Genomic DNA, 27,007 nt, shown 5'->3' on the forward strand with positions numbered 1-27,007 from the left:
GACATTTAGTTATTGCTGTGTCAAGAACAAGTGTTTGATGGACTACTCTATTAACATTACATTGCATGTAACATCTCAAATGGGAATTTATTTATCTATAACAAAATGTTTGAAAAATCACTGAGAGTTGAACATAGAATACTTAATAGTATGAAGTATTAACTTTTTAAAATGTCACCACTTAGCTATTATGTAATGATGTGTTCTGTGATGTATATGAACTCATTGTGATTACATTCTGTTTACTGGTTAATAACACTAGTAATTTTTCAATTATGTTAACATACTATAGAAAGTATTAATGCATGGTTTATTGAATTAATATGCTGTAAACATATTGAACATTATTCAATATAAACCTTTATTTAACATGAATTAATCATGAATTGCACACAGCTAAGTAAAGATATAAATGCACTCAATTTTATAATGCACCATCATTCAATAAAAACATGTTGTGTAAATTGTTCATACATATTTGTATACTGAAGATGGCAACTTTACAAAAAGATGAAAGTAAGTATATATATATATATATATATATATATATATATATATATATATATATATATATATATATATATATAGTGTCTCAGGTGGGAGAGAGGGAGAAAATGTAGTCCAGGAGGGGTTCTGAAAGACTACATTTCCCAGAATGCCACGAGAGAGAGCCAGGATGGAATTCACCTGGCTCCAAATGATAATGGATATCCACTGCCTGCAATTAGCAGGCAGGTATTTAACCAGTGAAAATGTTTGTTCTGGGCAGTCTCCAGTGTGTGCGTGAAGTGAGGCTGTAATGAAGAACAAACCTCAGTTTAAAAGGTAGAGTGAAGACCTTTTGGATTGTGTGTGTCGTGTGCAACGTTGTGTGTGTGTTGAAGTGTTGTTTTAACTGATAAATGGCTTAGCCGTCCAGTGGGTTAGTTTAGTAAGTACTCAGAGTGGGAGTTAGGTGTTTGTTTTGTTTTTGTTTTTATTTTATTATCTCTCTGTCTACATATATATATATATATATATATATATATATATATATATATATATATATATATATATATATAAGTGGAATATGAAGTGCACTAGTGATACACAGTATAATATTCAGTTAGGTACAAGCATGTTTACAACTTAAATGTAAAAACTGGAAAATGGCTTATCAACCACAAATGTACTACAGTTTTATTTTGTTTTATTTTAAATCCTCTTCAGTACTACTGTACATGCGGTTCAATGTAATTGGTATTAATAATTCACTTTTAACTGTGTATTAAAAAGCATTTTTTTATCTGTAAATTTACCTCGGCATTCTCTTATGTGTCAACTTTATCCTTTTGGAAAAGTAATAAAGTACCCCAGCTCTATACTTATTTTTCTTTCCTGTATCTATGGGTAGCAAAAGTTTACACAGTAATTCCTGCAAAAGCAAATTGATGAAAAACCTGGCCAAGGTGAATTAGGACTGTGCTTTTGGTTTTATGATGCTGTTGATCCAGTTCACATAGTTGGTAACCTTGGTGTAGACTCCAGGCTTGTTTGTTCTGCCACAACCATCTCCCCAGCTGATGATGCCATACAGGTAAGAGATGCCATCCTGTTCACAGGCCAGTGGGCCTCCCGAGTCTCCCTGTGTGTCCAACAAAGGGAAAGATTTGTTTATGCATACGCAACATAACTGTGTTACCTACTTGACTGTTTGATTTCCAATTGCTGGTTTGACAATATAAACAACTAGAATATGTGGTAAACATTAGTGTTTAACTAAAACACTTGTCAGGATTGAAGGATCCCAGGGTGTCAGCTTCAACAACATTACTGGGGAGTTGATTCCAGACCCTCACAATTCTCTATGTAAAAAAGTGTCTCCTATTTTCTGTTCTGAATGCCTCTTTGTCTAAACTCCATTTGTGACCCCTGGTCCTTGTTTCTTTTTTCAGGCTGAAAAAGTCCCTTGGGTCGACACTGTCAATACCTTTTAGAATTCTGAATGCTTGAATTAGGTCGCCACGTAGTCTTCTTTGTTCAAGACTGAACAGATTTAATTCATTTAGCCTGTCTCCATATGACATGCCTTTTAAGCCCGGAATAATTCTGGTCGCTCTTCTTTGCACTCTTTCTAGAGTAGCAATATCTTTTTTATAGCGAGGTGACCAGAACTGCACACAGTGTTAAAGATGAGGTCTTACTAGTGCATTGTACAGTTTTAACATTACTTCCCTTGATTTAAATTCAACACTTTTCACAATGTATCCGAGCATCTTGTTAGCCTTTTTTATAGCTTCCCCACATTGTCTAGATGAAGATATTTCTGAGTCAACAAAAACTCCTAGGTCTTTTTCATAGATTCCTTCTCCAATTTCAGTATCTCCCATATGATATTTATAATGTACATTTTTATTTCCTGCGAGCAGTACCTTACACTTTTCTCTATTAAATGTCATTTGCCATGTGTCTGCCCAGTTCTGAATCTTGTCTAGATCATTTTGAATGACCTTTGCTGCTGCAACAGTGTTTGCCACTCCTCCTACTTTTGTGTCGTCTGCAAATTTAACAAGTTTGCTTACTATACCAGAATCTAAATCATTAATGTAGATTAGGTATAGTAGAGGACCTAATACTGATCCCTGTGGTACACCGCTGGTTACCACACTCCATTCTGAGGTTTTTCCTCTAATCAGTACTTTCTGTTTTCTACATGTTAACCACTCCCTAATCCATGTACATGTGTTTCCTTGAATCCCAACTGCGTTCAGTTTGAGAATTAATCTTTTGTGCGGGACTTTGTCAAAAGCTTTCTGGAAATCTAAATAAACCATGTCATATGCTTTGCAATTATCCATTATCAATGTTGCATCCTCAAAAAAATCAAGCAAGTTAGTTAGACACGATCTCCTTTTTCTAAAACCATGTTGACTGTCTCCCAGGACCCTGTTACCATATAGGTAATTTTCCATTTTGGATCTTATTATAGTTTCCATAAGTTTGCATATAATAGAAGTCAGGCTTACTGGTCTGTAGTTACCTGGTTCAGTTTTGTTTCCCTTTTTGTGGATCGGTATTACGTTTGCAATTTTCCAGTCTGTCGGTACCACCCCTGTGTCAAGAGACTGCTGCATGATCTTGGTTAGCGGTTTGTAAATTACTTCTTTCATTTCTTTGAGTACTACTGGGAGGATCTCATTTGGCCCAGGGGATTTGTTTATTTTAAGAGCTCCTAGTCCCTTTAACACTTCTGCCTCAGTTATGCTAAAGATATTTAAAACTGGATAGGAACTGGATGACATGTGGGGCATGTTGTCAGCATCTTCCTTTGTAAAAACTTGTGAAAAGTAATCATTTAATATATTTGCTATTTTTTTTTCTTCATCTACGATTTTGCCATTTGTATCTCTTAAACATTTAATCTCCTCTTTGAATGTTCGCTTGCTGTTGTAATATTGGAAAAACATTTTGGAATTGGTTTTAGCTCCCTTAGCAATGTTCATTTCTATTTCTCTCTTGGCCTTTCTAACTTATTTTTTGACTTGCGTTTGCAGTTCTGTGTACTCTTTCTGCGTGATAGTCACCATGCAGTGGTATAGTTTTGAACTGAAAACAAGCTTTAGTTTTTGGCAGGTGAATGGATTCAGAAACTCCATCTTCAAAACATGCAGCAACTATGAAAACAAGTTTATCAAAATGTATTGTGAATTAGTAACATAGAAATTGATTCAGAGTATAGGGGTTTACTGTGAAAATGCACCAAAATGCAGCTAAAGCTACAGAATCCTTAATATAAAAATACAAATATGTTGCTTCAAGTCTTTTTTTTTTTTTAATAAAGGTTGTGCTAAATACTACTTTAATAAACAGTTGTCATAATATGAACAGTTATTTCTACAATAAACAACTATAGTCCTTTGACTTGTTCCATATAAAGATGTTACCTGGCAAGCGTCTCTTCTACAGTCTGTAAGGTATCCGGCACACAACATATTTGAAGTGAGTTCAGTGCCATACACTTCTGGTCTACTGCACTGTTCAAAAGGCACAAGGGGAACTACTGTTTCTTGCAAATGATGTGCGTATTTTATCTCTAATCAAAAGAAAAAGAGATTGTGAATATCCCAACCCCCAACACTAGATTTTACAGCTCAATATTAGGATTGAGTTCACATTAGAAATGCTGTATATGGTTTGCTGTGTTTCTAATACTTCTCGTCAACTGTTATTATAGCACAGTGATTAAGGATAGCATTACACCAAGATCATTCACTTTGTGAGAAAATCAGGGAAGTTCTGTTTGCAGTGCAATCGAAATGAATGCATTTTTTTTTTTTTTAACATACTTTTGTCCTTCGGTTAATAGCGGGTCAGTAATTTAAAAAAGGTGCCCAGTACACCTGTGTGCAGTGACTTTTTGTAGTAAATTTTAAAAAGTGCTAACCATGGTTTTAAAATCAAATTTGTCCCCCTTTTCAATAATAATAATAATAATAATAATAATAATAAATAATAATAATAATAATAATATTATTATTATTATTATTATTATTATTATTATTATTATTATTATTATTATTAATAACATCTTATCTTATTGCATATGCAAATATTTCATATATAAAAGCAGGGTCCTGGTGCCTTTGTTGTAGGTCACATGGTCTTACTGGAGACAATTTGAATGACAACACAAAGTACTGTAGTACCAGGATGTAGCAGAAACTATAGCATTGTCTTTTAAATATCTGCATATTCCAAATTGAAGTATAAAATGCAAGCAAAAAAACAAAAGACCATGCTTATATGGCCAGTGCTAATTTGGTGTAAGGAAATTCCTTCTAAAGCCTTGGTTACCACCTCCTTTGAACTTGGGTTGTTTCGTTCTACTTCTAATAATGACCTTGTGAACTGTCTCAGTTAAAAAAAAAAACAGTAAATAACATGCAGGAGTAGAATGGTTTAACAAGCTCCATAGTTTCCACCTTCCTGCGGCATTAATCTGATGCTGACTTGTGAGTTAAGAATAATCTGTATGTTGTTTAGTTTATCATAACTGTCCATGTTTGTTTAAAAGTTAAGTTAAATAATCAGCTATAGTAGAATGAGCCAACACAACACTAAATGAGTATACCTTTATCGGCAGCCTTCTTCTCATCCATGTGTCCCCAGCCAGCAATGTGACAGCAGTGATGGTCTGGAAATGTAAGGTCATTTTCTGGCAAGCACAAAGGTTGTACAAATTGGGACCGTCTAGCACAATGCATATTGTTCTTCTTCAGCTTAATCAGAACTGCAAAACAAAAGGCAGTATACTTGTTTTTCTTATACATGCTTGAAAAAACAATGCTGTTCTGTTTTAACAGGAGGAAGATTAGAAATAGGGTTATTGGTACATTACATGGAGAGTTACCAGAGAAAGTTTCTTTTTATAACTATCTAAGTACATGGATTGATGAGCACCCTACTTTTAATTACTACATTGATAAATTTGTTTTAAAATTGGCACCTAAATGAGGGCGTTTTTTTTTTGTTTGTTTGTTTGTTTGTTTTAAGAACGAAAAGGCTTTTTCACTGTTAGAGTTAGTGACTGCTACTATTCTCCCTGTTTTAGATTAGGGTGATTTTATTTATCAGTTTGCTTGTAAGCAGTTTCTATGAAAATGAAATGTATTGTATAATTCATGTGGCAGATTTGTTCTAGAATGTTTCTCTTCGACACATCACTGTTATATGTTTGTACATTGTGGGAGTGTTACTTGTATTTACTGCAAAGCCCCTATTATTGACCCTGTGCACTACACATTGCTGTGTATTGCTGGGAATCGTTATTTGGTCACCAGACCTGGATTGTTAAAAATAAAAGTACTTTTCTAAGTGGATTACAAATCTCTGTCTGTTCATTGCGCACTGCATCACGCCTGCACCTGTACACAATCAACCACTTTGCCACAGTGAAGACATACTAACTGGCATATCCAAAATTATTTTGTAACTCAAAAACTTTGCTTAAGAATGTCTTTGCCAAGTTTTATCACAGCTGGATAAGCGGTTCTCTATATAATACTAAATATAAAAAAGGCAAGTGTTGCATATATACAGGTAAATTATGAAACATTAGAATAATCTACAGTAAATAAATGAAATGGAAAACAATTCAACTAGAAGTCTTTTACAATGTCTTCAGTGTTGAAATGAGTTTTGAACATGAATATTTCGCTCGGTGATGTGGACTCCACCCCCAATTAATGCAAAGGAATTTGTGTGGGTCTTACTAGGAGGAATGTGAGAATGCTGATTGTATATGTAAAAACAGACAAAGATTCTTACGCAATTAATAACTTGCAGAATTTTGTCCTGACTAGATTTCATCATAGTTGGATATTCAGTTATCTAGATTTCTGTAAAACTCTACAATATGACCTACAGTATATACTTAGTGTCTTTAAATTTACTATACTAAAGCAAAACTGAACCAATTGAATATGAGGACTAATCTGTAATGATGCATGTGTGGCTGAGAAGCAGCTAGTAGATGTTACTGTGACAGACTTGTTCTTTAGTGTGGGGTTTTAGTGGGTTCTGCAATGACTTTCTATTTGCTGTCAATAAAAAAATGATACAAATGACTGAAAGCATTAAAAAACCCGGTGAATGCGGGGCAGTGTGTAATGGCTGAGGCAAGACTCCTGGGGAGATGCAATGCATTCTTCCTCACTGGCTGGGTTTCGAATAACTCGCTGTCAGGACCTCATAAGTACAACCGGGCCGAGTGTCGCCCAGGTAGGGAGGGCTGAGGTCGGCAGGACAATCCACAGTTCACCGTGCACCAGAGCCCCCTCTGGCTGATAGGGTGCCTGCAGGTCTGCAGTGGAGCAATTCAATGTGTTGTCCTCCAGCACTATAGGTCTGGTGGCTTCACTGTGGATCCCCAGTGCGAAAAATGAACACCTTTGGAGGACGCGTGTTCAGCCTTCGTTTCCCGAGTCGTCTGGGCTTGCAGTAATGAACCAGATTAATAACACAATTGGCAATTCCAAATTGGGAAGAAAACTCGGGTAAAAATCATTGGCAACGACTATATAAAAAAAAAAAAAAAAAAGCGATCAATTGTGGGACACTGGTTTCATGGTAACACGAGGAGAAAACATCCTGGCTCGGGGTTAGTTTGACCACTTGTTTGTGGATGCTGGGTTAATCTCTATCAGTTATAGACATAATCCCCACAGTGCTCAAAATGTGACCTCTCCTGCTCATGATATTTTATGGAGTAGAGACAGATATTGCACAACACAGATGTATAAACTGTAAGAATAAACACATTTAATTTTAGTCTAGTTGCCTGCCATAGATATAAATAAGTATGCTACTTTGGATAAAGTTTCCTTTTTGTATGTTGGTAATGCACTGCTCTGCACTAGATAATGTTGCCTGTTGTACATTACATACTGTTCTTGTAAGTCTATAGCAGGCAAATAGAAATGAAGAGCAGATCCTGATCGTCAAAAGCACATTAACACAACCAAACAATTACATATAAAAAAATACAATATTGGAGTAATTGCAATAAGACCCATTCAGAATTAAAATAAAACAAGACAATGTAATTTGAATCTACTTGTTTTTTTAAAATGTACAACCATTGCATTTACTTACCAATGTCATGCTGAGTAGGATTAAATACTGAATATTGGTCATAAAAGACATATTTTTCTATTTCAAATGACACAGCATTTCGGCCTGTGTCGTTGAAGTAATGCTGACCTAAAATAATTTTAACACTCGATTTCAGGGGGCTAGAAAAGAAAGAAATAAATTGGGGGTTTAAAATATGAGGCGTCTGTGTACTAGTTGTTATTTTCGTTAAAACAAATTATCCATGCAGAATTTCTGAAAAATGTTTGATCTGTATTCTTAGAAAACATATACATATATATTTTTACATGTACTCAGTGGAACAGCGTAGTGTGTTCTTTCATCCACTAGAGGCCTGGGGAGAGGCATGCTAACAAATGAATTGCATTATATTTAGTGGTTAGCGAAACAAAGCAATTTAAATGCAGTACATTTGACAGAGGAAATTCCATTCTAAATCAGCAAGACTGTCCTGTAAAAGTGCATGCCTTTTAACTAGTGACAATTTCATATACAAACATTTACTCCATCATATTAGGAGAAAGTATTTTAATTTCTAAAGGCATTTTAAAGATAACTGTACTTTTTAGATATATATATTTTTTGTATAGTTCAATTTGTATTCTATTTACTAACCATGTACAAAAAAACAACATTTGCACTAAGAAACAATGTTTTCCTTAATCTTACTTGCTGGCAAAGCAGTGGGCTGCAGAGACCACCCAACAAGGCTTGATCAAGGTCCCTGAACAGAAATTGTTGCCAATGTATATGGCTGCCAGCCAGGGGTGAAAGCCAGGCAAGGCCGAACTCCCTCCTATGATCCTTCCCTTTGGAATTCTCTTCTTGTGTCTCTTTCCACAGACTGGAGCAGGCGTAGGCTTTACGACAATAAATGTGATTGGATCACTTGCTTTACCTGGGGAAGCAAAAGATACACCACATGTGACAAATTAATACATTCTGTACATACATACAGCTGAATGAATAAATGTGGTCACTTTATGCTTCTCCTCTATAAACTATATTAGGTAAAAGTACTCTGGCAACTACTGTAATATAACAAAAGGTGGCCAAGCTCGGGCCAAGCACTGCTCCCATTAAAAGGGAGGTCTCGCTTCAGGAACTTTCTGCCTGCAGAAACTACATAAATTTAGGAGGGATTACAATACCTAAAATCCCTACCTAAAACACTATAAAACTCCAGTATACACATGGTCATTCTTGGTTCAATCACCCTGGTTCAGGCACACAGTCATGAGGCTTTCTATTTGTAAGCACAGCACAAAACACAAGACGGCCCTTTTTAAAGGCATATGGCCATGGTTAATTGAGAATCAATTACTCAATTAATACCTGACCATCTGCTGCACATTAGGTTTCAAATTAGGCAGGGAGGGAAGTCTAACCTCTCAGCCCTCACATTTCCAGCAAATATTCTTTTGTAACAATTTTGCACTTTAAAGGTTTAAACCAAACAAAACCATTTTCCTTACAAAACTTCACCAAATATACATTATTGACAGGGGCAGGCCCAAGCCCTGCCATAGCATGTGTAGCGTCAGAAAGGGGTCATCATATCATTCTGTGCATGAAAGTAACAGCATTGGAATATACAGAGGGGATCTTAAACCATTCTCTGTGCATTCTTGGTCAGGTTACAAACTCTCCCACTGACAAAGAATGTTTTTAGAAAGAGTCGTAAACTAACTGCTGGACAAGTGTTTTATCTCTACCTGTCACTGAATGAGTTATTTCGGCGCCAGTAGTGTTTTGCTGAGGGCAACTTCCAGACAATTCTGAGTACCTTGACACCTGGACGAGAAGCAGTCCTTGTCGTAAATCCAGCCGACGGGGCAAAATGGTGAACAAGGGGCCACGTCGGTACGAGAACAACCAATGGAAGACACTTTACTTGGACTCAGGCACTGCCCAAAATAACCAGACTAACCAATCACAAGGTTGAAGTGAGAATCGCAAAACCCACTGACTTTCGAAGTGTGAGCGAGCTTCTGCTGCTTCCAGACATGCGTGCTGACCGCAAAGGAGATGTGCACAAGTAGTGTCCACCCGCTAGAGTTGGCTTGAGGTTCGGAGGGACAAAATTGATGCTACACTGCTGTGAACAAAGTTGCAGAGTCATGGGAGCATACGTGCTCGAATTCACAGGAGGTAAGGAAGAACCAATGTTCTGAATAATGGCTAAAATCGTCTTCTGAGGAAGGGCCCTGCCATCTATCCTACGAGAGACTGAATCAGTGAACAGGATACTGCATTAATCGGAAAGTGGGTCTTTGTTTCTACTTATCTGCACGAAACAGACTGACGCAAAACCATCAGTTATGTCTGGAAGATTCCAAGAGAAACGTCACAAGAACACTTTTACAAACTATAACTTTTCAATTGTAACACATTAGCTGAACTGAGTTACGTCTGATCAGCAGAACTATTCCCAGTGGGAAAACTGCCAACAACGTCGGTACGAGAACAACCAATGGAAGACACTTCACTTGGACTCAGGCACTGCCCAAAATAACCAGACTAACCAATCACAAGGTTGAAGTGAGAATCGCAAAACCCACTGACTTTCGAAGTGTGAGCGAGCTTCTGCTGCTTCCAGACATGCGTGCTGACCGCAAAGGAGGTGTGCACAAGTAGTGTCCACCCGCTAGAGTTGGCTTGAGGTTCGGAGGGACAAAATTGATGCTACACTGCTGTGAACAAAGCTTTCTTTCTACTGTGCTTGATGTTTCCAACCAGAATCTTTTTGTCACAACCAGAACCAGTTGCTGCTCCTCTCTGCTGTTTCAGATAAGTTCTTCACTATGCATCGCAACTCTTGACCACTGAATCCAATGTCTCTGAGAAACTGGGTTGTGGAGTGTTCCACAAATCCCAGACAACCCATCTGCACTGAGTAAACCTGAACTCTCCAGCCTCACTGTTCCGCTTCAGCAGCTAGTTGAGCATACCAAAGTTTCTTCCTTTCATATGCCTCATCCAAAGCACCCTCCCATGTCACTGTTAGCTCTACAAGGTGAACAATGCATGGTGGCAATCTCAGGTGGGAAAATAAGCCGTTGTTCAACATCTGCCAGCATTTTCCAGTCTCTAGCAGCTTCCAGTTGTCATAGACAAGTTTTGGTGGGTGGTTGCTCCCCTGGATGGAGGAATGCTGTTCTTCATGTGTCATGTATTGTTGGAATTGATGGAAACCTGTTGGTCATGCTGCGCTTGTCTTGTAATGCTATGGTCAAACATTGCAGCACCTGGTCATGACACCAAGTAAACCATCTTTGGCTAAGACCCACCTTACATCCTGTCAAAATGTGTCTTAATGTAGCTGGTGATGAACACAAAGGACAACACTGATCCTCTTCTACCCATAGATTAAGGATTACCTGATGAGAAAACTGATCCTGTTCTGCTCCATTGTCCATAGATCTCGCCAGCCGATCTCTTGTTGTTCCACACTCTCTAATCTCGTCCATTCTCCTTGCTGGGCCTGGGAAACGGCCTTTATGCACCCCATCCTCTCTTCCTGCTTTTGTACCCCATTGACAATCAACTTCCTCCATTGAGCTGGGGCTGCTTTGTGCCATGTAGGAGGAGCTGAACTGAGATCAATGGCTCCTCTTCCATGCTGTATTTGCTCCATGATATCACTGATATGAAGGGCTGCCTTTGCACCTTCCACAGCTTCCTTTGCCACCCACTTTCTTCCAGTTTTCAACACAGGTGCTGTCTCCCTCACAAATTCATTGTGTGACTACCAATGTCATGGCAGTATGATAGATGTCTTGGCAGTAGACCAAACTGAAAGCACCAGAGTTTAAGTTTTCCCAGTAAAGCGCTGCTGTCTGTGCTCTTCAGCCTTTGCACTGCTTGTTGTCTCACTTCTCCCACACAAACAGCGTTGTGGCAGAGCAAAGCTCTGCCCTTTAAATTGGCAGGGATGGGGTTAACTTTCCCTACCTGCCTGGGTTTATTATGTTCAGGTGGCTGGGGTTGATTAGTTGATTAGGTTGATTAACGATCAATCAGCGCCCAGCCACCTGATATAAAAGGAGGCCTCTGCTTCTCATTTAGAGAGAGGGAGCTGAGGAAGCAGGTTGGTGTTTGTTTTGTGGTTTTTGAAGTTTCTAAATCCAGTGAAGGCATTGCCCAGCCTGGAAACTTTATTTTTGTGAGTTTTGTTTTTGCTTTATTTATGTTTGAGTATTTGTTATTTTGCCCTTGTGCACTTTATTTTTGTTTATTTATAATAAAATTGTTATTTTTTTGAACTGCAGTCTGTCTCTGGGCCTCTATCCACTCGCCAGCCTGCCACAAGCGTCCTTTAGGTCCCCATCATACCATCTTCCAAGACCTTTCTCAGGCTTCTCAGACACTGTTGGTATTGTCTCTATTCATGCAGATATTCTTATCCACTACTTTTCCTTTAATTATAGAGATGCTCCTTGACTTAGAATTTTGGTATAAAGACCTAACCTGTTCTACACAATGTTCTTGGTTCAACCTGTTTTTCTAATGCTACTTTTATCAATTTCCACAAGATTCGTAGAACACCAGGTGCACTCTTGTACACTCTGTAAGGAACTCCATTAGGCCCAGGAGATGATGACACCCTTGACTTTTTCACAGCTTGCTCTACATTTTTTCACTTAGGTGCACAGTCCTCCATTCGGTATTTCCCATCTTTAGAAATCACCTTCCTTAACATCGATTTAATGGTTGTGTTAAAAGACTCAACTAAACCATCTTTTGAGAGAGGTAAACATAGGTCTTAATTGGCTTGATTTTTAACAATTTACATAGATCTTCCATCAATTTACTTACAAAAGGGGTCCCTTGATCTGTGAGGATCTCCTTGGGAATTTCCATTCTAGAAAATACCTCTACCAACTCTTTAGCAATGGTTTTCAAAGCCATATTCCTTAAAGGAATTGCTTCAGGATACCTAGTGGCATAGTCTAGCTGACTTATTTAATGGACCAACCAAATCCATCGCTAGTCTTTCAAGGGTACTTCTATTATGGGCATGGGTGGTAGGGAGCTCTGAAATGTGGTTTTGGGCTAGCTCTCTGAAACGCAGAATCTTTTTTAATTCTGATCCAATAAAACCTTTAAACAATACGTTGTAAAGTTTTGTCACTTCCAAAATGTACAGCAAACAAATGGTTTTGCATTATCTTCAGAACCATTAAATGGTATGCCTGGGATACCAATAGCTGTTCCACTTGATTACTATTAATCCTTTGCGGTCCATTTATTTGGCGCCCGTCAGGCACATCAGGTCCAATTTATTTTACACGCGCTGTTTAAATTTGTTTTTCCCCAGAGTAAAACTGGTTTAAAGGGCATTGCAATGTTAAGCGACATCAGTGCTGCATCTCCAGCCAAGCCCCACCCCGTGTTCGTTGTATTTTTCACAAACCTGTTTATAGATGTGCATACTGATAAATCCTCTCCTGATCACTCGTTTTATCACCAGACTCCTCAATAATGCGATCCAATTCATTATCTTATTACTATAATGTCTCATAAAGCTCTGCAAATGTCCATGATATTCTTTGAGAGCTAGATGCAGAAGCAGCTACCTCCTTTGTTTATGTCTGCTTGTCTCCGTATGGTGCAGCTGCTAGGGCTATTGCTCACACACCTCTTTTTTTCGGTTTCATTCGGCCATTGAATGGTTCTCTTGGCTTTTTCCGGAGAAAAAATGACTAGATACCTGTACTTTACATCTTTTCGATGATGTCGGACAGGGTCCGACATTGGACCGGAAAGGGAAAATCGGAATGTCGGACCTGGTCCGACATAAGACTGCTAAGGGTTAATTAATGTGACTCGATATAGCAACTCCTTTTTGATGATAAAATGCTTGCGTGGTTTGGCATTACATTTTCCACTGGCACATCATTAATAAAGAGCACCTTTTTATGAATATTTATCAACAGTGGTCATTTTATTCAGAACATGGGTTGCTGGATTGACTGGTTGGCTGCAGATTTAGTTGTTGAAGCTGAAGAGTAATCCAGTTGTTTGAGACATTGAAAACAGGGCCACTCTTTCTATTCTCGCTTCATGCAACTGCTCATTCTGTAGCCGGTTGTCCTCCATCTGTGCTGCTGTGATGTTTGCCATGGTCTCTTGCTGTACTCTGGTGGCATCCACTAGTGCACGGACCAGCACATCAAGACCTGCAATCTTGTCTGCAGCCTTTCCTCTGTCAGGTGGGTACTGTAGAGGGAGTCAGCAGTTTTGGCTATCCTGCTTCTAAAACCACGTGTGAGCCTGGTGGCTGATTCGCAGCGATTTTTGTATTTGTAGGGAAACCGGCTGATTAGAACTGCAGAATGACAGGCAGGATACAGGGAGTACAAGCAAAGCAGGAGGTTTTTATTTCCCTTTTCTTTCCACAGGCAAATCAAAGACTTCAACAGAAATGTAAACCTTCAGCTGAGTTGCTATGGGCTGCACCCAATGCAGAAAGTTAATCAAACAATAATAAATTGTAAATAAACACAAAAGTTCTCTTTATACAGTTTCTAGTTGTAATGGCAGAGTTCAGCTCACCGTCCACTTAGACCTCGAGGCATGGACTAACTGAACTCTGTGGTTGCTTTTAAAATTTTTCTTATTTCTTATTTTGCAGGTTTCCAAGGGGGCGCCTCTGGGTCCAGACACACCCAGGTGAGTAATTATAATCCCAGCCTTTGTCCTGTGCTGCCTCTCCAGGAGTAAGGTGGAACTACAGGGCTGAAGACTCTTGGTTGCCCTTTCACCCTTTGCAGTCCATTTATTCAGCACTTGTCAGATGCGTCAGGTCCAATTTATTTTCACACACGCTGTTTATCTTACATGCGCTGTTTAAAATATTTTTTTCAGAGTAAAACGGGTTTAAAAGGCACTGAATTGCAAAAGGACACTCAGTACTGTATCTCCAGCCAAGCCCCACCCCTTGTTCGTTGTATTTTTCACATACCTCTTTATAGATGTGCACACTGATAAATCCTCTCCTGATCACTCATTTTATCACCAGACTCCTCAATAATGCAATCCAAGTCATTCTTTTATTATTATTACATCAAATGAAAGTTCTGTAAATTTCTGTGATATTCTTTGAGCGCTGGATGCAGAAGCAGCTATTTCCTTTGTTATGTCCATGTTATCTTTGTAATGCTGTGAGATACGCCCTTTTTTTTTGGTTTCATTTGGCTCCTACTGGTCTCACTTGGCCATTAAAAGGTTTTCTCTGCTTTTTCCGGAGAAAAAACAACTAGAGACCTGTGCTTTACGTCTTTTAGAAGATGTCGGACTGGGTTCTACATCGGACTGGAAAGGGAAAATTGTAGTGTCGGACCTGGTCTGACAATGGACTGCAAAGGGCTAAGAACTCTTTGGAAAGACCAGGCCTTGTTGGTGGTTGAAAGTTTAAAAAGCAACAGTCCATAAACAACTCTGTCCTTTAATAAAACAGTTTATTTTTCAATTGTGGTTTCAGAGTTTTTATTTCCTCGTTCCACTCTGAACCAGTACCCTTCTCTTCTTCTCAGTCATGTGTACTCCTTGGTTGAGAAGAACAGTATTCAAGCCAAGTCTGTGTGATGTAATACAACCCCAGACATTTGGGTTGCACAGTATTAAGCTTGCAGCGTTTACTATACATAGGCCAGCAGCCTTTTTAATAGAATGGGTTTTGTATATGGGTTTTGGGTTTTGTGTACAAGGTACGTTTTGTTTTGACTGAAGTATAGTCCATTGTTCCGCCTGTCTCTGTGGTTTCAGCTTTCCACTATGTTCTGTGTTGCTCAGTGTTTTCACTGTACAGCTGTGCTCCAACACTACTCAGCTCCATCACTACTAATCGGCTCCAAAAATGCCAAGCCAGTACTAAATGCCAGCACCAATACTCAACAATCCTTTTGTTTTCATCTTCACATCTACTTCTCTCCTATTCTCCTCACAACTTGCTACCAGCCAATTTAAATACAGTCCCTCCTTCCTGTAATGCATTAGCTATATTTCCCTATTGCTCTTAGGATATGTAGTTTTATTTATTACAAACATGCAGTTTAAAAACAGAGTGGCCAATACATCATCGCAGTTATCTTTCCTTTTTACTTTAAACAACATTAATTTGCTTTATTTTTGTACATTTGTACATTTGGTACATTTGTTTATTAAGAAGCCACCACACATTCCATATTTTATTCCTTTGTCCTGGTGATGTATTTCGAGCTTCTAATACATCTTAATGTGTTACAAGTACTGCTTGTACCAAAATCTCCAATTCCATATTGCTAAATTTCAGTTTTCACTTCCAAGCATCCTCCTCATCATGGCTAGTACCAGGCTTGGGTCTTTGTGTGCCATTCATTTTCTTTTGGAATGTGTAGCCTGCACACGCAGGGTTGACCCAAACCCACTATTTATTGTGAGAGGTGTGTAATTCTCCACTGCTAATTGCGGTGAGGGGTATTTAAATTGTTTGATTGCAGAATCGCCTGCTTCACCTAATCTTCTTACAAAATAAGTCATTATTTTGAATGCGGCCATAATGAACACTCAAATTTTGTAGCTTTTTGCGGTAGGTTTTTCCCCTTTATAAATCTGGGCCTAAATGTTTATTTCTTGTTTTGTGTATAAGCTATGATGGAGCTTCCATCATAATTGCATGCAACTTAGTTTTTAAGCTAAGTGATTATAAGAGAATCTCTTGCAGTGAAAGCTATAGAAATTGCTTGGAGCAATTATTATTGTTGTGTCATTGATAAATTGTTGTCTAATGCTTTGTTTAATTGTAACGTTGTTTCAGTGAATATTGACTGTGCAATTGTTTGCACTGACATTCTGCATTGCTTATTTTTATTTTTCTGAACGAAGGTATTTTTCTGAAACTCTTAGACTGAATGCATGTTTAATAAATTCTCTTGTTTTTAAATCCATGTGCAGCATGTCGTCAGGTGTTGATTTCCATGCCTTTAAAGGGGGGCTAAAAAGCCAGCTCCTTTGTTTACAAGCAGGGATACAAACTGTCTAGGAAGGAGAGGGTAGTGGTAGGATCCTCATAACTGCTTGTGTCAACCAGGGTGAGAAAAATATAAAAGGAAAAGGACAACTGTTTGTATACCAGGATCGCTAGTACTGAAAGGAACAGGGGAAAATCTTACAGGATACCATCCAAGTCTAGAGAGGAAGTGTTAGGGAGACTGTTCCTGGAGCGGGACCTCTTTTCTAAGGGGAGTAGTATTTTGTAGGTGTTTTGAATGTTTTGTATTTGTCCTCTTGTACTAGGACTACCATTGCTTGAAATAAAACCCTTGTAATAAAATCAGGATGCCTGAGTAGTGTTTCACTGTCAACCTCTGTGTCTCTTTTATCTATCAGCAGATACCCACACACTTAACAGAAAACCCCTGTTACATTTATTACTGAAAAATGATGTTTGAAATGCATAAATCTATTTCTTGATATAAAGTGGGTACTATGGACATGCCAGTGCATTCCATGAAACTCTGGCCACCAGGGATATGCATGTAATCCTGTTTTACAATACTCACGAGGAACACTTTTCACACACGGTAGAATGTCACAGTACTCCCAGGAGACCTTGGTTTCCTTCAGTATGTAACACCAGGGCATCTCATCTTCATCTGGGTTCCTGAAGAAGTAACATAAATCAGATCCTATCCAACTCACTTTGTTGGCAGTTTCAATTGTTCTAAGAAAAGCATCTGTTTTCTGAAATCTATAAGGGAACACTTGGGTCAATCAAGAGTTTGACTGCTAGTTCCTAACAATCTCAGTGAATAGCCGATATTGGGGATGTGCATTTTCGTAATTTTTAATGAAAATTGATACAGTGTCGATGTTTAACCATATATACACATATATAAATAAGTGTTTATATTTAAATGTCCTCTAAAAACAATGATTGTGATTAAAGGTGTCAGTGGAGTTAGAACTGTATACATATTCAATGTGTTGTGTTTGTTAGAAACAGTGTTTTGTTATTGTTGTTTGGCAGTGTGGATGGGGTTACATCTCCATCCATCTAAAGCTGTGCAGAATGTGGCCATCTCCAAACTGGTTAAGTACTTACTAATTTGGAGATGGCCATTTATATAAAACTGCATCATCCACTCACAAGGTTAGAGAGGGTTAAGAGGGGTGAGAGCGAGATCTGTCACAAAGGTGAACAATTGCTACGCATACCTGATCAAAACCAGCAAGGTACATGTTTTGTTTGTGTGTGTTTATTTTCTTTGGCCAACGTGCCTTTTGTTTTAAGTGTTTTGTTTGTTTGATTTATTTAATTAATACGTGCCCAGCACTTCACCCACTATGGTCTGTGACATCACTACCTAGCCATTCATGACATCAACTATTATTAAATAACATACCATATTGAAATTCATATATTCAAACAAGCATTACATTAAATTGTTAAAAAGCGATGCCTGGCCTATCTGTTTGAAGTGTGTCTTGGATGTCCTTTACTTTATTTCAATATACAAACAAAAATTGTACTAAACATAAACAACCGTACAGTCCAGAATCATACAGAGCAATTTCAGATGAAAAAAGCCATCTGCCAATGAGAAGATTGGGGAATGGGGTCCACGAGTCTGTGGTAATTGCAACTTTTTCTCCCTTTTTGAAAGTTTTGTATGAACAGCTGCAGCACACAGCCTCACTGTTATTGTTTTACGCATCGGTACAGAATGGCTCAACACATTTTATCACATCTCGAAATCCATCACCTTTTACAAAGTCTGGAAATTCAATGGATGCTTGTCTTAAAAACAAACTGTTACACCATAAAATCCATTAAAAAAAATATTAGTTTTTGTGCCGAATGTAATCTAGGTGAATTGTACAATCCAACGTATTATTTTGTGAGCTTTACATATTAATTTGAGAAATTATCATTTTTACGATTAATTTGACAGGTTTCATTGTATTTTGAGATATGTAGTGACTTTAGCGCTCTATAAACATAAAACTACTCAAACATCTTTAAATATTTGAAGACAGGCATGCAGTGGACAAAAAGTTGTATTAATGTTGTATATATATAAATGATTACTGGGATAATCTTACATCGATTTCAAAACTATGGCATACACGATTCGTACACACTGTCCTTCTCATAGGGGATAACATGATCGCCCCCCTCAATAACAAATGATGTTATGGATATTTGCTTTTTCGACCGAGGATAACAACCACCCCAGTGTCGGTCTTTCTGTTCTATTGCACCAACTAAAAAAACTACTTGGCGGCAATTGCCAAACCCATTCCTTTTTATAACATCCGCCCTTATTTTTCATGGATGATGCAGGTCTGGGAAACCTGAAATATTTTAAAAAATAAAGGCTCCAAAACTTGCATGATGACTTGTATATGACAAATAGTGAAATTTGTCACGTGACTGGTTATACCTCTAGCATATTATTAAACGTTTGACCACTTCTTTAGAGTTTATGCATTTAAAAGTCCCATCCCTAGCCCAGATGGGTGCTCAAACCTGCAGAATGCATGTGCTCCTAAACCCAGTGCATGGGCTTTTTCCACACTTTCCATGTCAAACTCTTCGCTGAGGAGGTCTGAGTTCCAGGGTAAGCAGGTACTGCCCGAAATAGTGGTCCAGGCAACACCTCTGTAATTTGTGCCATTGTCCTGATAGCAGCCTGCCTCCGGGGCTAAGCGAGAACAGAAAGATTACAAAATGTGAATCAAATGTAAGCGTTCCAAACTCAAGATTATAGATTACTGTAATTTCTAACTAGACTTGCACATGCTTTTACTTGGGTGTGGTTAACAAATATTGTAAGGCTTAAACCAGCTTTACAACACCTGTATGATGCTCAGCTAAGATGTTGTTTAATGTTTAAGACTATATTGCTCCACTCATGGGGAAAGAAATGCCATATGATTGTATAAATAGACCAGGGATTCCAACAATGAGGTAGTCTCTCAATTCTTTCTGCTCCTTCTAAGATTATGGCGGAAAAGGTTTGTTGTGCATCACCTTCCCAAGCATCTGCCCAGTCCATTGCTACAGGACTGTAACACAAAATAAATCCACAAAGTAGGCCCTTTTATAAATTAGACGCAGAGCAAGTAATAAGACACAATGGACCATATTTTCAATGCATTTGCTTCTGTCTGCGATGAATCCTTTGAAAATATGTTCTGTGGCACTTTCATTTGACATACAAGTACTTACTAAGGCTGCAGCGTGGCCCAGCAAACCCTGGTCTGCAGAAACAGACCGACTCGCCAGAGGAAACAATCAATCTGCACGTTCCTTCATGCTGGCAAGGGTTGGTGCTACATGCTAGGCAATTAGAAAAAAACATGTTTTTAAAAATGCATCAATTTCCAGACAGGACAGCTTGATTTGAGGATAAGGGATTGTCACAAAGACAGGGGGACGTCAGACCAGAAACAGGAACCAGAAAATAAACAGAGAGGTGGAGTTTGGTGGAGCTGAGCGAATGGTCTCGCTCAGCATTTAATAAATGAACAGTCAGAAAATAAACGGTTGTAAGACAAACAAAAACACAGGACACGGAAGTGAGTGGAAATATGCAGCTTATATGCAGCTGTACCGAGACTCGATTGCTAATGAATCATTCAATTGGAGTCGCGGTACAACTGCACGTGAATTAATAAAGTGCAATTCCCCGTGCTCACATATTATTACATTTTACTTGCACGTGAAGTGCTGTGCAATCCTCGTTCCTAAATACAAATATACATTTTATACACAGACCCGTTTATATCACATGTACCAATGACTATTCATCAACATTAACACACAACACAAAATACACACAGGGGAGGGCACTTTGCCACAGGGATCACTTTGTGTTATGATAAATCCCATATGAATTATGGCCCATCCTGAAAACTGAAGTGTGACTTAACATGTAAAATGTTTAGTATGGCCTAAATCCACTTGGTAATGGGAGTCATGAGGTGTTCTAGGAGTCTATAAAATGGATTTCTCCTGGGCATTCCAGGACATAATGCTTTTTAAATTATTTTTTATTTTGCACATTTTTTGCAGAGTATTAAATCTGGCATTTATCATACAAAGCTATTGTAACACACACACACAGAAATAAATGTTTTAATATTCAACAATAAAGCAACTTATTTTCCTTTTTTAAATGTACCTGTATATTGTACAGGCTGGCACACGATCAGGCTGTCAATGCAGGTGCACTGCTCCACTTTGCCAGTGTGTACTCTGCCCCATGTTTCTCCAATGTTGTAGTACCTGAGGTGTGTCTGGTCATAGCACTTCACTACAATAGAAGGCAACAGACAAGCAAACTTTGAATGATTTTAAGAAGTAAATTTCCCTTTTTATTAAAACTCAATCAGAACAGGGAACACTTTAGTGCATCAGCAAGCTTGTGAGGGGCACATTAATAATAAAATAAAATAATAATCTTTATATAGCGCCTTTCATAGTGGACCACCAATATCTTAAATCTTAAGTGCTTTAAAAGATACAAGACCAGGATGTGTGAACTGTGCATCAGCTGAAGAATCACTTACAATAACTTCCTGCCTGAAAGACAGAGCACAAGGAGGTTAAGTGACTTGCTCAGGGTCACACACTGAGTCAGTGGCTGAGCTGGGATTTGAATCAGGGACCTGCTGGTGGCAAGCCCATTTCTTTAATCACTGGACCACACAGCCTCCTATTGCCTCCAAACACAATTTTAAATCTTTGTCCCAGCACTATTTTGATTAACTCTTACATCTTACCTACCTTTGCGGTATGTGCTTGTGGTTACAACAGTGTACATGTAACAAACCGGTGCAAACCGGCTGTAAGTGAGCGTCTTAACCACTGTGCAAAAGAGTCTATTTCATACGCACAGATGCAGGGTCCTCATAATCATAAATGTTTGTAAAATGTATATAAATCAACAGTTTGTCAGACTATACCCAATTGTATTCCATACATTCTATAGGGGGCAAGTCTATGATAAAAGTTTGGAGAAGATGAAAACTCAAGGTAATCTTCACTATGTGGAATGTGACAAACAGACACGATCACTGCAGAAGGGTCCACACTGCAAATGAGGGCCCTAAATTCTAGAAAATGAAATATCTAATCATTCAATAGGGAAACATACTATAAAACTAAATGACACCTTTTTACTGGAGAACTGCTGTTTCCCAAAGACATGGGGGGTAGGGGGGGAAACAACAAAACATTAGTACTTTTTAATTGAAGATTTTTTTTTTATATATCTTTCCCTAAATCTAATGAGCACAAATGTATGGTAATAACACAGCTCAGTGTAAAAAGGCAGGTTTGTAACTTAAGTGTGTTGTTATGTGACATCAATTTAAAAAAAAGAATGAACTAAAGATCCCAGCCTACCTATGTTACAGGTCTTTCCGGTAAATTCTTCTTTGCAGGTGCATTTGAAGGCATGTAAATGTGGGATGTTGGTACAGAAGCCACCATTTTGACATGGGTTCTTTTCACAGAAATCTAAGGTATACAAATGTATGAATTTTGCTTTCATGTCTAATGTCCAACCAGGCTGAAACATTATGGAATAAAGATTCACTTTTTGTTAGCATATTTTATTATTTAAAAACTAAGTTTCAAACAATGACAGACTTGTTGGAATAACAAAGATAGAGTAGTGCTTGCCCTTATTTCAGAGAAAAGTTTGTTTCTATTCTACTTCCAAAGGCCTTTAGGCAGGTGAAATATAAAAGTTCAGACAAACTGTGGAACACAATGAGTGACAGCCCACTTAGGCTGATAAAACTGGCAATTCATTTGGAATACATTTAAAATTGTAATTATACAGTATTCGCTAGAAATGATTAAACTCTTTAACTCCTAGAATAAATAAATTCAATGCCTTCTAAACACTTTTAAGTTGTTTCTTTCAACACTTTGACAGTCTAATTGATCATATTATTCTTTATGCCCTGCTAAAACCAAAATGAAGTTTTAAAAACACATGTTGCATCTTGGATAACAACTCTACGGCTGTATGTCACGAATAATGGTATCTCCTACAGCAAATAACATTGGTCATTGTCATTTGTTAATGCACATAAATCTTAATTAAAATCAATGCATCATTCTCCCTATTATGGACCTGATGTAAAATAGGGAAAATAGGATATGTATATGTTTGTTAAACTGGATAAATAACAATGTGCATTAAGTCAATACAGAAGAAAATGAATGTGTTGTCAATGTGACTGACCAAGGAAGACGATGACTGCAGTGACACATGGAATCTATAACCAGCACTCAATACAGGTAGTATTGAAGCAGTATGGACAAATTTCTCTGTATAATTTCTCTTTATATGTGGCCATGTCCTAAATGTGTCCTAAAAAAATAAAAAATAAAAAATTACCATGTGTGTTTTCAGCTACAGAGCCACAATAACCCCACTGGCGATCTCTGTCAAAGTTATGAGTAGTAGCACACCTACAAAATAATAAATGAATAAAGCAAGAGAGCTACAACTTAGATTATTACATTATCATCAAACACACAGGGCCTGAAACTAACATTTTCCCCAGCTTGCATTTTTTAAATATACATTATGCATTAGAGCAAAAATTTAGTAAATCAAACCCATTATCACTTATTTTCATATGAACAAGTTTATCAAAGCAAATTTTTAAGTAAGATTGATTATGTTTACCTGCACAAATAATTATTTGAATTATTGAATTCTATTACTTTTAGAATTCTGATACCAATGTAATGCCAGTCTTCAGCATGTCTGCTCAGATTTACATATAATTCAATGCAAATACAGGTACCAGGCAGCAGGGAAAAGGGTTCACAACAACACCTGGGTGCTCCTGTGTAATATTCATGAGGGGCTGACCCCTATGCACATCAGTGAAAAAGACACTCAGATTTGATGACTTGGGTCTTGACCCCTCAAAATACATTACTAATATTGATTTTTATATGTACTATGTTTTGTGTGTATTTGATTCGTATTGCACTATCCTGGTCTGCCACTATTATTTGATATTCACAACCTCAGGAGTTGAGAAGTGTAAATAGTATTACAAGGGTTGTTATTGATATTGTTGGTGTGATCTCTTGTTTTAACCTTATTGGCCTTTCTTCAATTGATCCTGCAATCTGCGTGTATTGTACTATGATATATGACGTAGTTCACCCTTTTCCACTGTGGTAGGGTTAACTAGATTCACTTGGGAAAACCATACAGTAGACAAGCTAACCAATGGGGTGAGCAAGCATTGCAAGCACTATTATGAGCCATGAGTTTAGTCCTCTTGTTTGTATGTATGTATGTATGTATGTATGTAACTGTATGGTTAACTCTACTGGTGGTTAACTCAACACCTTTGATTAATTTGACAGACAGTCTTGGTCCCAAATTAGAAAATATATGCATCCTGACTATAATTCGACACAAAGCTTTACACTTATTATCGGTACCGAAGGGAAAAAAACTATTAAAAAGACTAGTGGATAACTCGACACTGTCGTTTCACTTGACTGAACTCTGACTTGAAACGGCTAGTTCATTCACTCCTTTGCAACTACCAAGTACAGCTAGTTAACGCTGTAGTTACTTTATTCATTATTACTTCAATCCAACATACGAGTTGTACTGAGTGTAGTGTCCAGATATGTACTGCTGCCCCTTTAAGTAATACCACGTAACACAAAGGAAGTAAAGTCAAGAAACCTCCCTCGAACGGGAAGGATTAGACAGACAGTGTGTGGATAGACACCGCAAGAACAGAAGCAGCAGCGGGGTAGATTAGTGGAACAAAATAACAATAAACATTATTAATGTTAACTAATAAACCATGTAATATAGTTCATGTGAATTGAGACCCAGCTGTGCATCAGAATCTTCATTATATGTTTACTAGTAAGGACATAACACCAAGTTTGTGCAGTAGTGTGCTGTAATTGATTCGTTCACTGCAGTTCTTTCAACCGTTTTCATAAGGACATTTAATTCAAAATAAACTTGTAAATACTGTAATACTGTAAATGTGTGAGTTCTGTTACTTATATGCATGTTAATGTCGTGGCTCATGTGCACCCGTGGTTAACTCAATTCTAAATGGCATCTCCATGTGTTGTCCTAACCTAGGTTAACTATATTTTATATGTAAATTTCTGTTCTTCAAAGATGTATTTGCTTTGCAATGTCAGCCATTATATGCTGTAATATTTAAAAGCTGCATCTCCTTATTGCAGGTCAAGGTTGGCATGTTCTGCTGCGTCCAAGAGCAGAATCCAGAACAATCCAAACACCTTGGAGAGTCCTTGCATCAAATTAGTACCTCTGTGGCTGCCATAGGTAACCCTACACCAGGAATAGGCAACTCTGGTCTTTCCTGGCTAGCTGTTAAATTAAAGCAATTAAACCTCCTTACAGATCATAAATCAGTTAACTATTCCATGATACCGGTACAGCCCAAGTGTACCCTACATTGTATTACCTGTGCTATCGCAGGCATCTCTAATTTGCTGTGTGCGCTCCTAAAATCTATATAATAACCTATTAGTACCGCTCAACAAAATGCTTTTTACTAATCTAGTTGCATGCTAGAAATCTTTACAAATCGATTATTTTGTTAAAGTTATGACATTTCTGGACAAGTCAAACATTTGGCAACCAGATATATAAAAAAAAATGTTTTATACTATGCAGATTTTCTCTGTAGAAAACTAAAAAGTGGATTTACCATAGTTTCTGAGAGAAGACATTTGAAATGCAGTTGTGATAAACCCTCCCACCATATCGGAACGGGAACTTGCATTCTTTCCCACTTTCTGTCAGCACTAAATGTAAAAGAGAAAAACAAACAGAAATGACTCCCTAGCCTAGTGTGACATAATAGATATCGTTTCCAATGAAAAATGACACTGATCACACTAAGAAACGAACCCATTATATTCACTCTTGGGACACTTGATAATTCGATGTTGCAACTCGAAAGACATTTTTTGGTAAACCACCAATTTCAGAAGAAAACTATAAAAACTGTTTTTGATATATGTTTGTTGTTATGCAACAATACACAGCTTTTGTAAAGTATATAAACAACAATTTATATGGTGGAAAAAAATTAGGCTGCACAAGAGAACAAGTTTGATGCAAACTGCCTCCTACCTGTATAACGTTTATGATGATTACCGTGCAAACTTGTGACTTTGTGGCCTGGAGGAGCCATGGCCTGAAAAGACATAGACATGTAAAGCTGCACCAATCACAATCAAGAAGGTGAAGAAAAAAAACATCCAGCACACTTTGAAACAGAACAAACGCTTGGTAAATGAGTTTCTGTGAAATGAGCAACTTGCTGCAGTACTGTGAGTGACTTATACTAATTGCACATTTACAACAAAAGGTTCAGTTGGAACAAAGTTACTCACATTACTGAATGCATCAAAATTAATTAAAAAAATAAATAAACTGAAAAGAAATCTGGGAAATTAGGATGCTAAACAAAGCCAGCAACAGCCCTGAAATCTTTTAATCTTTTAATTAAAACTACAAAGAACTTACCATTCTGGAAATGACAGTCGAGCAACATAAAAAAATAAACAGAATTTGAAAGTTAATTTCTTGTTTCATGACTTTTGCCTGTTTTGCAAAAAGGCTTGCTTCTTTTTATAATTCTTCCCAGAAATGGTTTCAGAGATTGAAAATACTGTAATCAAGTACCGATCTAATGATTTCCAGACAATTTTAGAAGCTTTTCTCTGGCTTACTCTGAAATAAAGTGGGCAGAGAGATTCGATACACTGTTCAAATCTGAAATTTCAAAAGGTTGGTGTCACAGAAGTCAACTGGCATGTGGGACAACTGGCACTTTGTGATTATCTGGACATGAGCAAGCTTTTTGAAGGGGAGGTTGAGTTAATGATATACTAGTTTTACTTCTGCAGTTAGAAGTAATGGTGATTTTAAACTTGTTGCTATTCCCTGTATAAAACAGTTGCAGTACCAGCTGGCTCTTGAACCACTTATTTCTCAAAGTTACAGTAAATGTACATGATTAATATGTTCTTAAACATAACAAACCAGGTGAATGTATAGTCAGTACTGAGTATGTATGCATTACAGGCCAAATAGAGCCAAATACAAAAGTTTGTTTTGATATGCAGCAGCTGCTATTTCTGTTGGTCATTGCAGGGTGGTCATCTAGCGTGGTGTTTAAGTCTACATCCAAGCTGAAGCCTGACGTCTATTTTTTCAGATGTTGAGTCCTTTAAAACTGTGTAGTGACCTTAGTTAAAAAGATGAGCCCTTGACCTAGGACACCCCACAATTGCTTGGTGTCTCACCTCATCCCACTATTCAATCACATTTTG

General features: G+C 37.8%; 1 protein-coding gene across 2 annotated transcripts; it reads right to left on the reverse strand.

Moving 5' to 3' along the window:
- Positions 1–1,043: 1,043 nt before the first annotated feature.
- On the reverse strand, positions 1,044–26,494 carry LOC121330406 (hepatocyte growth factor activator-like). 2 transcript variants are annotated; one of them, XM_041276909.1, is made up of 14 exons: positions 26,199–26,494; positions 25,803–25,866; positions 25,375–25,471; positions 23,037–23,110; positions 22,031–22,144; positions 20,805–20,936; positions 19,850–19,960; positions 19,148–19,322; positions 17,178–17,278; positions 8,302–8,530; positions 7,633–7,772; positions 5,111–5,269; positions 3,924–4,072; positions 1,044–1,624 (listed from the first exon to the last, which is right to left on the reverse strand). In XM_041276909.1, the coding sequence occupies exons 1-14, from the start codon at positions 26,265–26,267 to the stop codon at positions 1,454–1,456; spliced, it is 1,785 nt and encodes a 594-aa protein (XP_041132843.1). In that variant the 5' UTR covers positions 26,268–26,494; the 3' UTR covers positions 1,044–1,453. The 2 variants fall into 2 exon arrangements, with proteins under 2 accessions (XP_041132843.1, XP_041132852.1); XM_041276918.1 differs by lacking the exon at positions 22,031–22,144.
- Between the last annotated feature and the right edge of the window lie 513 nt (positions 26,495–27,007).

The sequence above is a fragment of the Polyodon spathula genome, chromosome 2 (genome assembly GCF_017654505.1).
Source record: "Polyodon spathula isolate WHYD16114869_AA chromosome 2, ASM1765450v1, whole genome shotgun sequence".
In the NCBI taxonomy this organism is placed as follows: Eukaryota; Metazoa; Chordata; class Actinopteri; order Acipenseriformes; family Polyodontidae; genus Polyodon; species Polyodon spathula.

Bases quoted from the DNA above. Each gene is read 5' to 3' on its own strand.
- LOC121330406 (XM_041276909.1), bottom strand. From the start codon at position 26,267: ATGAAACAAGAAATTAACTTTCAAATTCTGTTTATTTTTTTATGTTGC. The intron at 22,145-23,036 runs GTAATTTTTTAT...TGTATACCTTAG, and splicing joins TGTAGCTGAAAACACACATG to ATTTCTGTGAAAAGAACCCA. The intron at 5,270-7,632 runs GTAAGTAAATGC...TTTGTTTTGCAG, and splicing joins TCCTACTCAGCATGACATTG to TTCTGATTAAGCTGAAGAAG.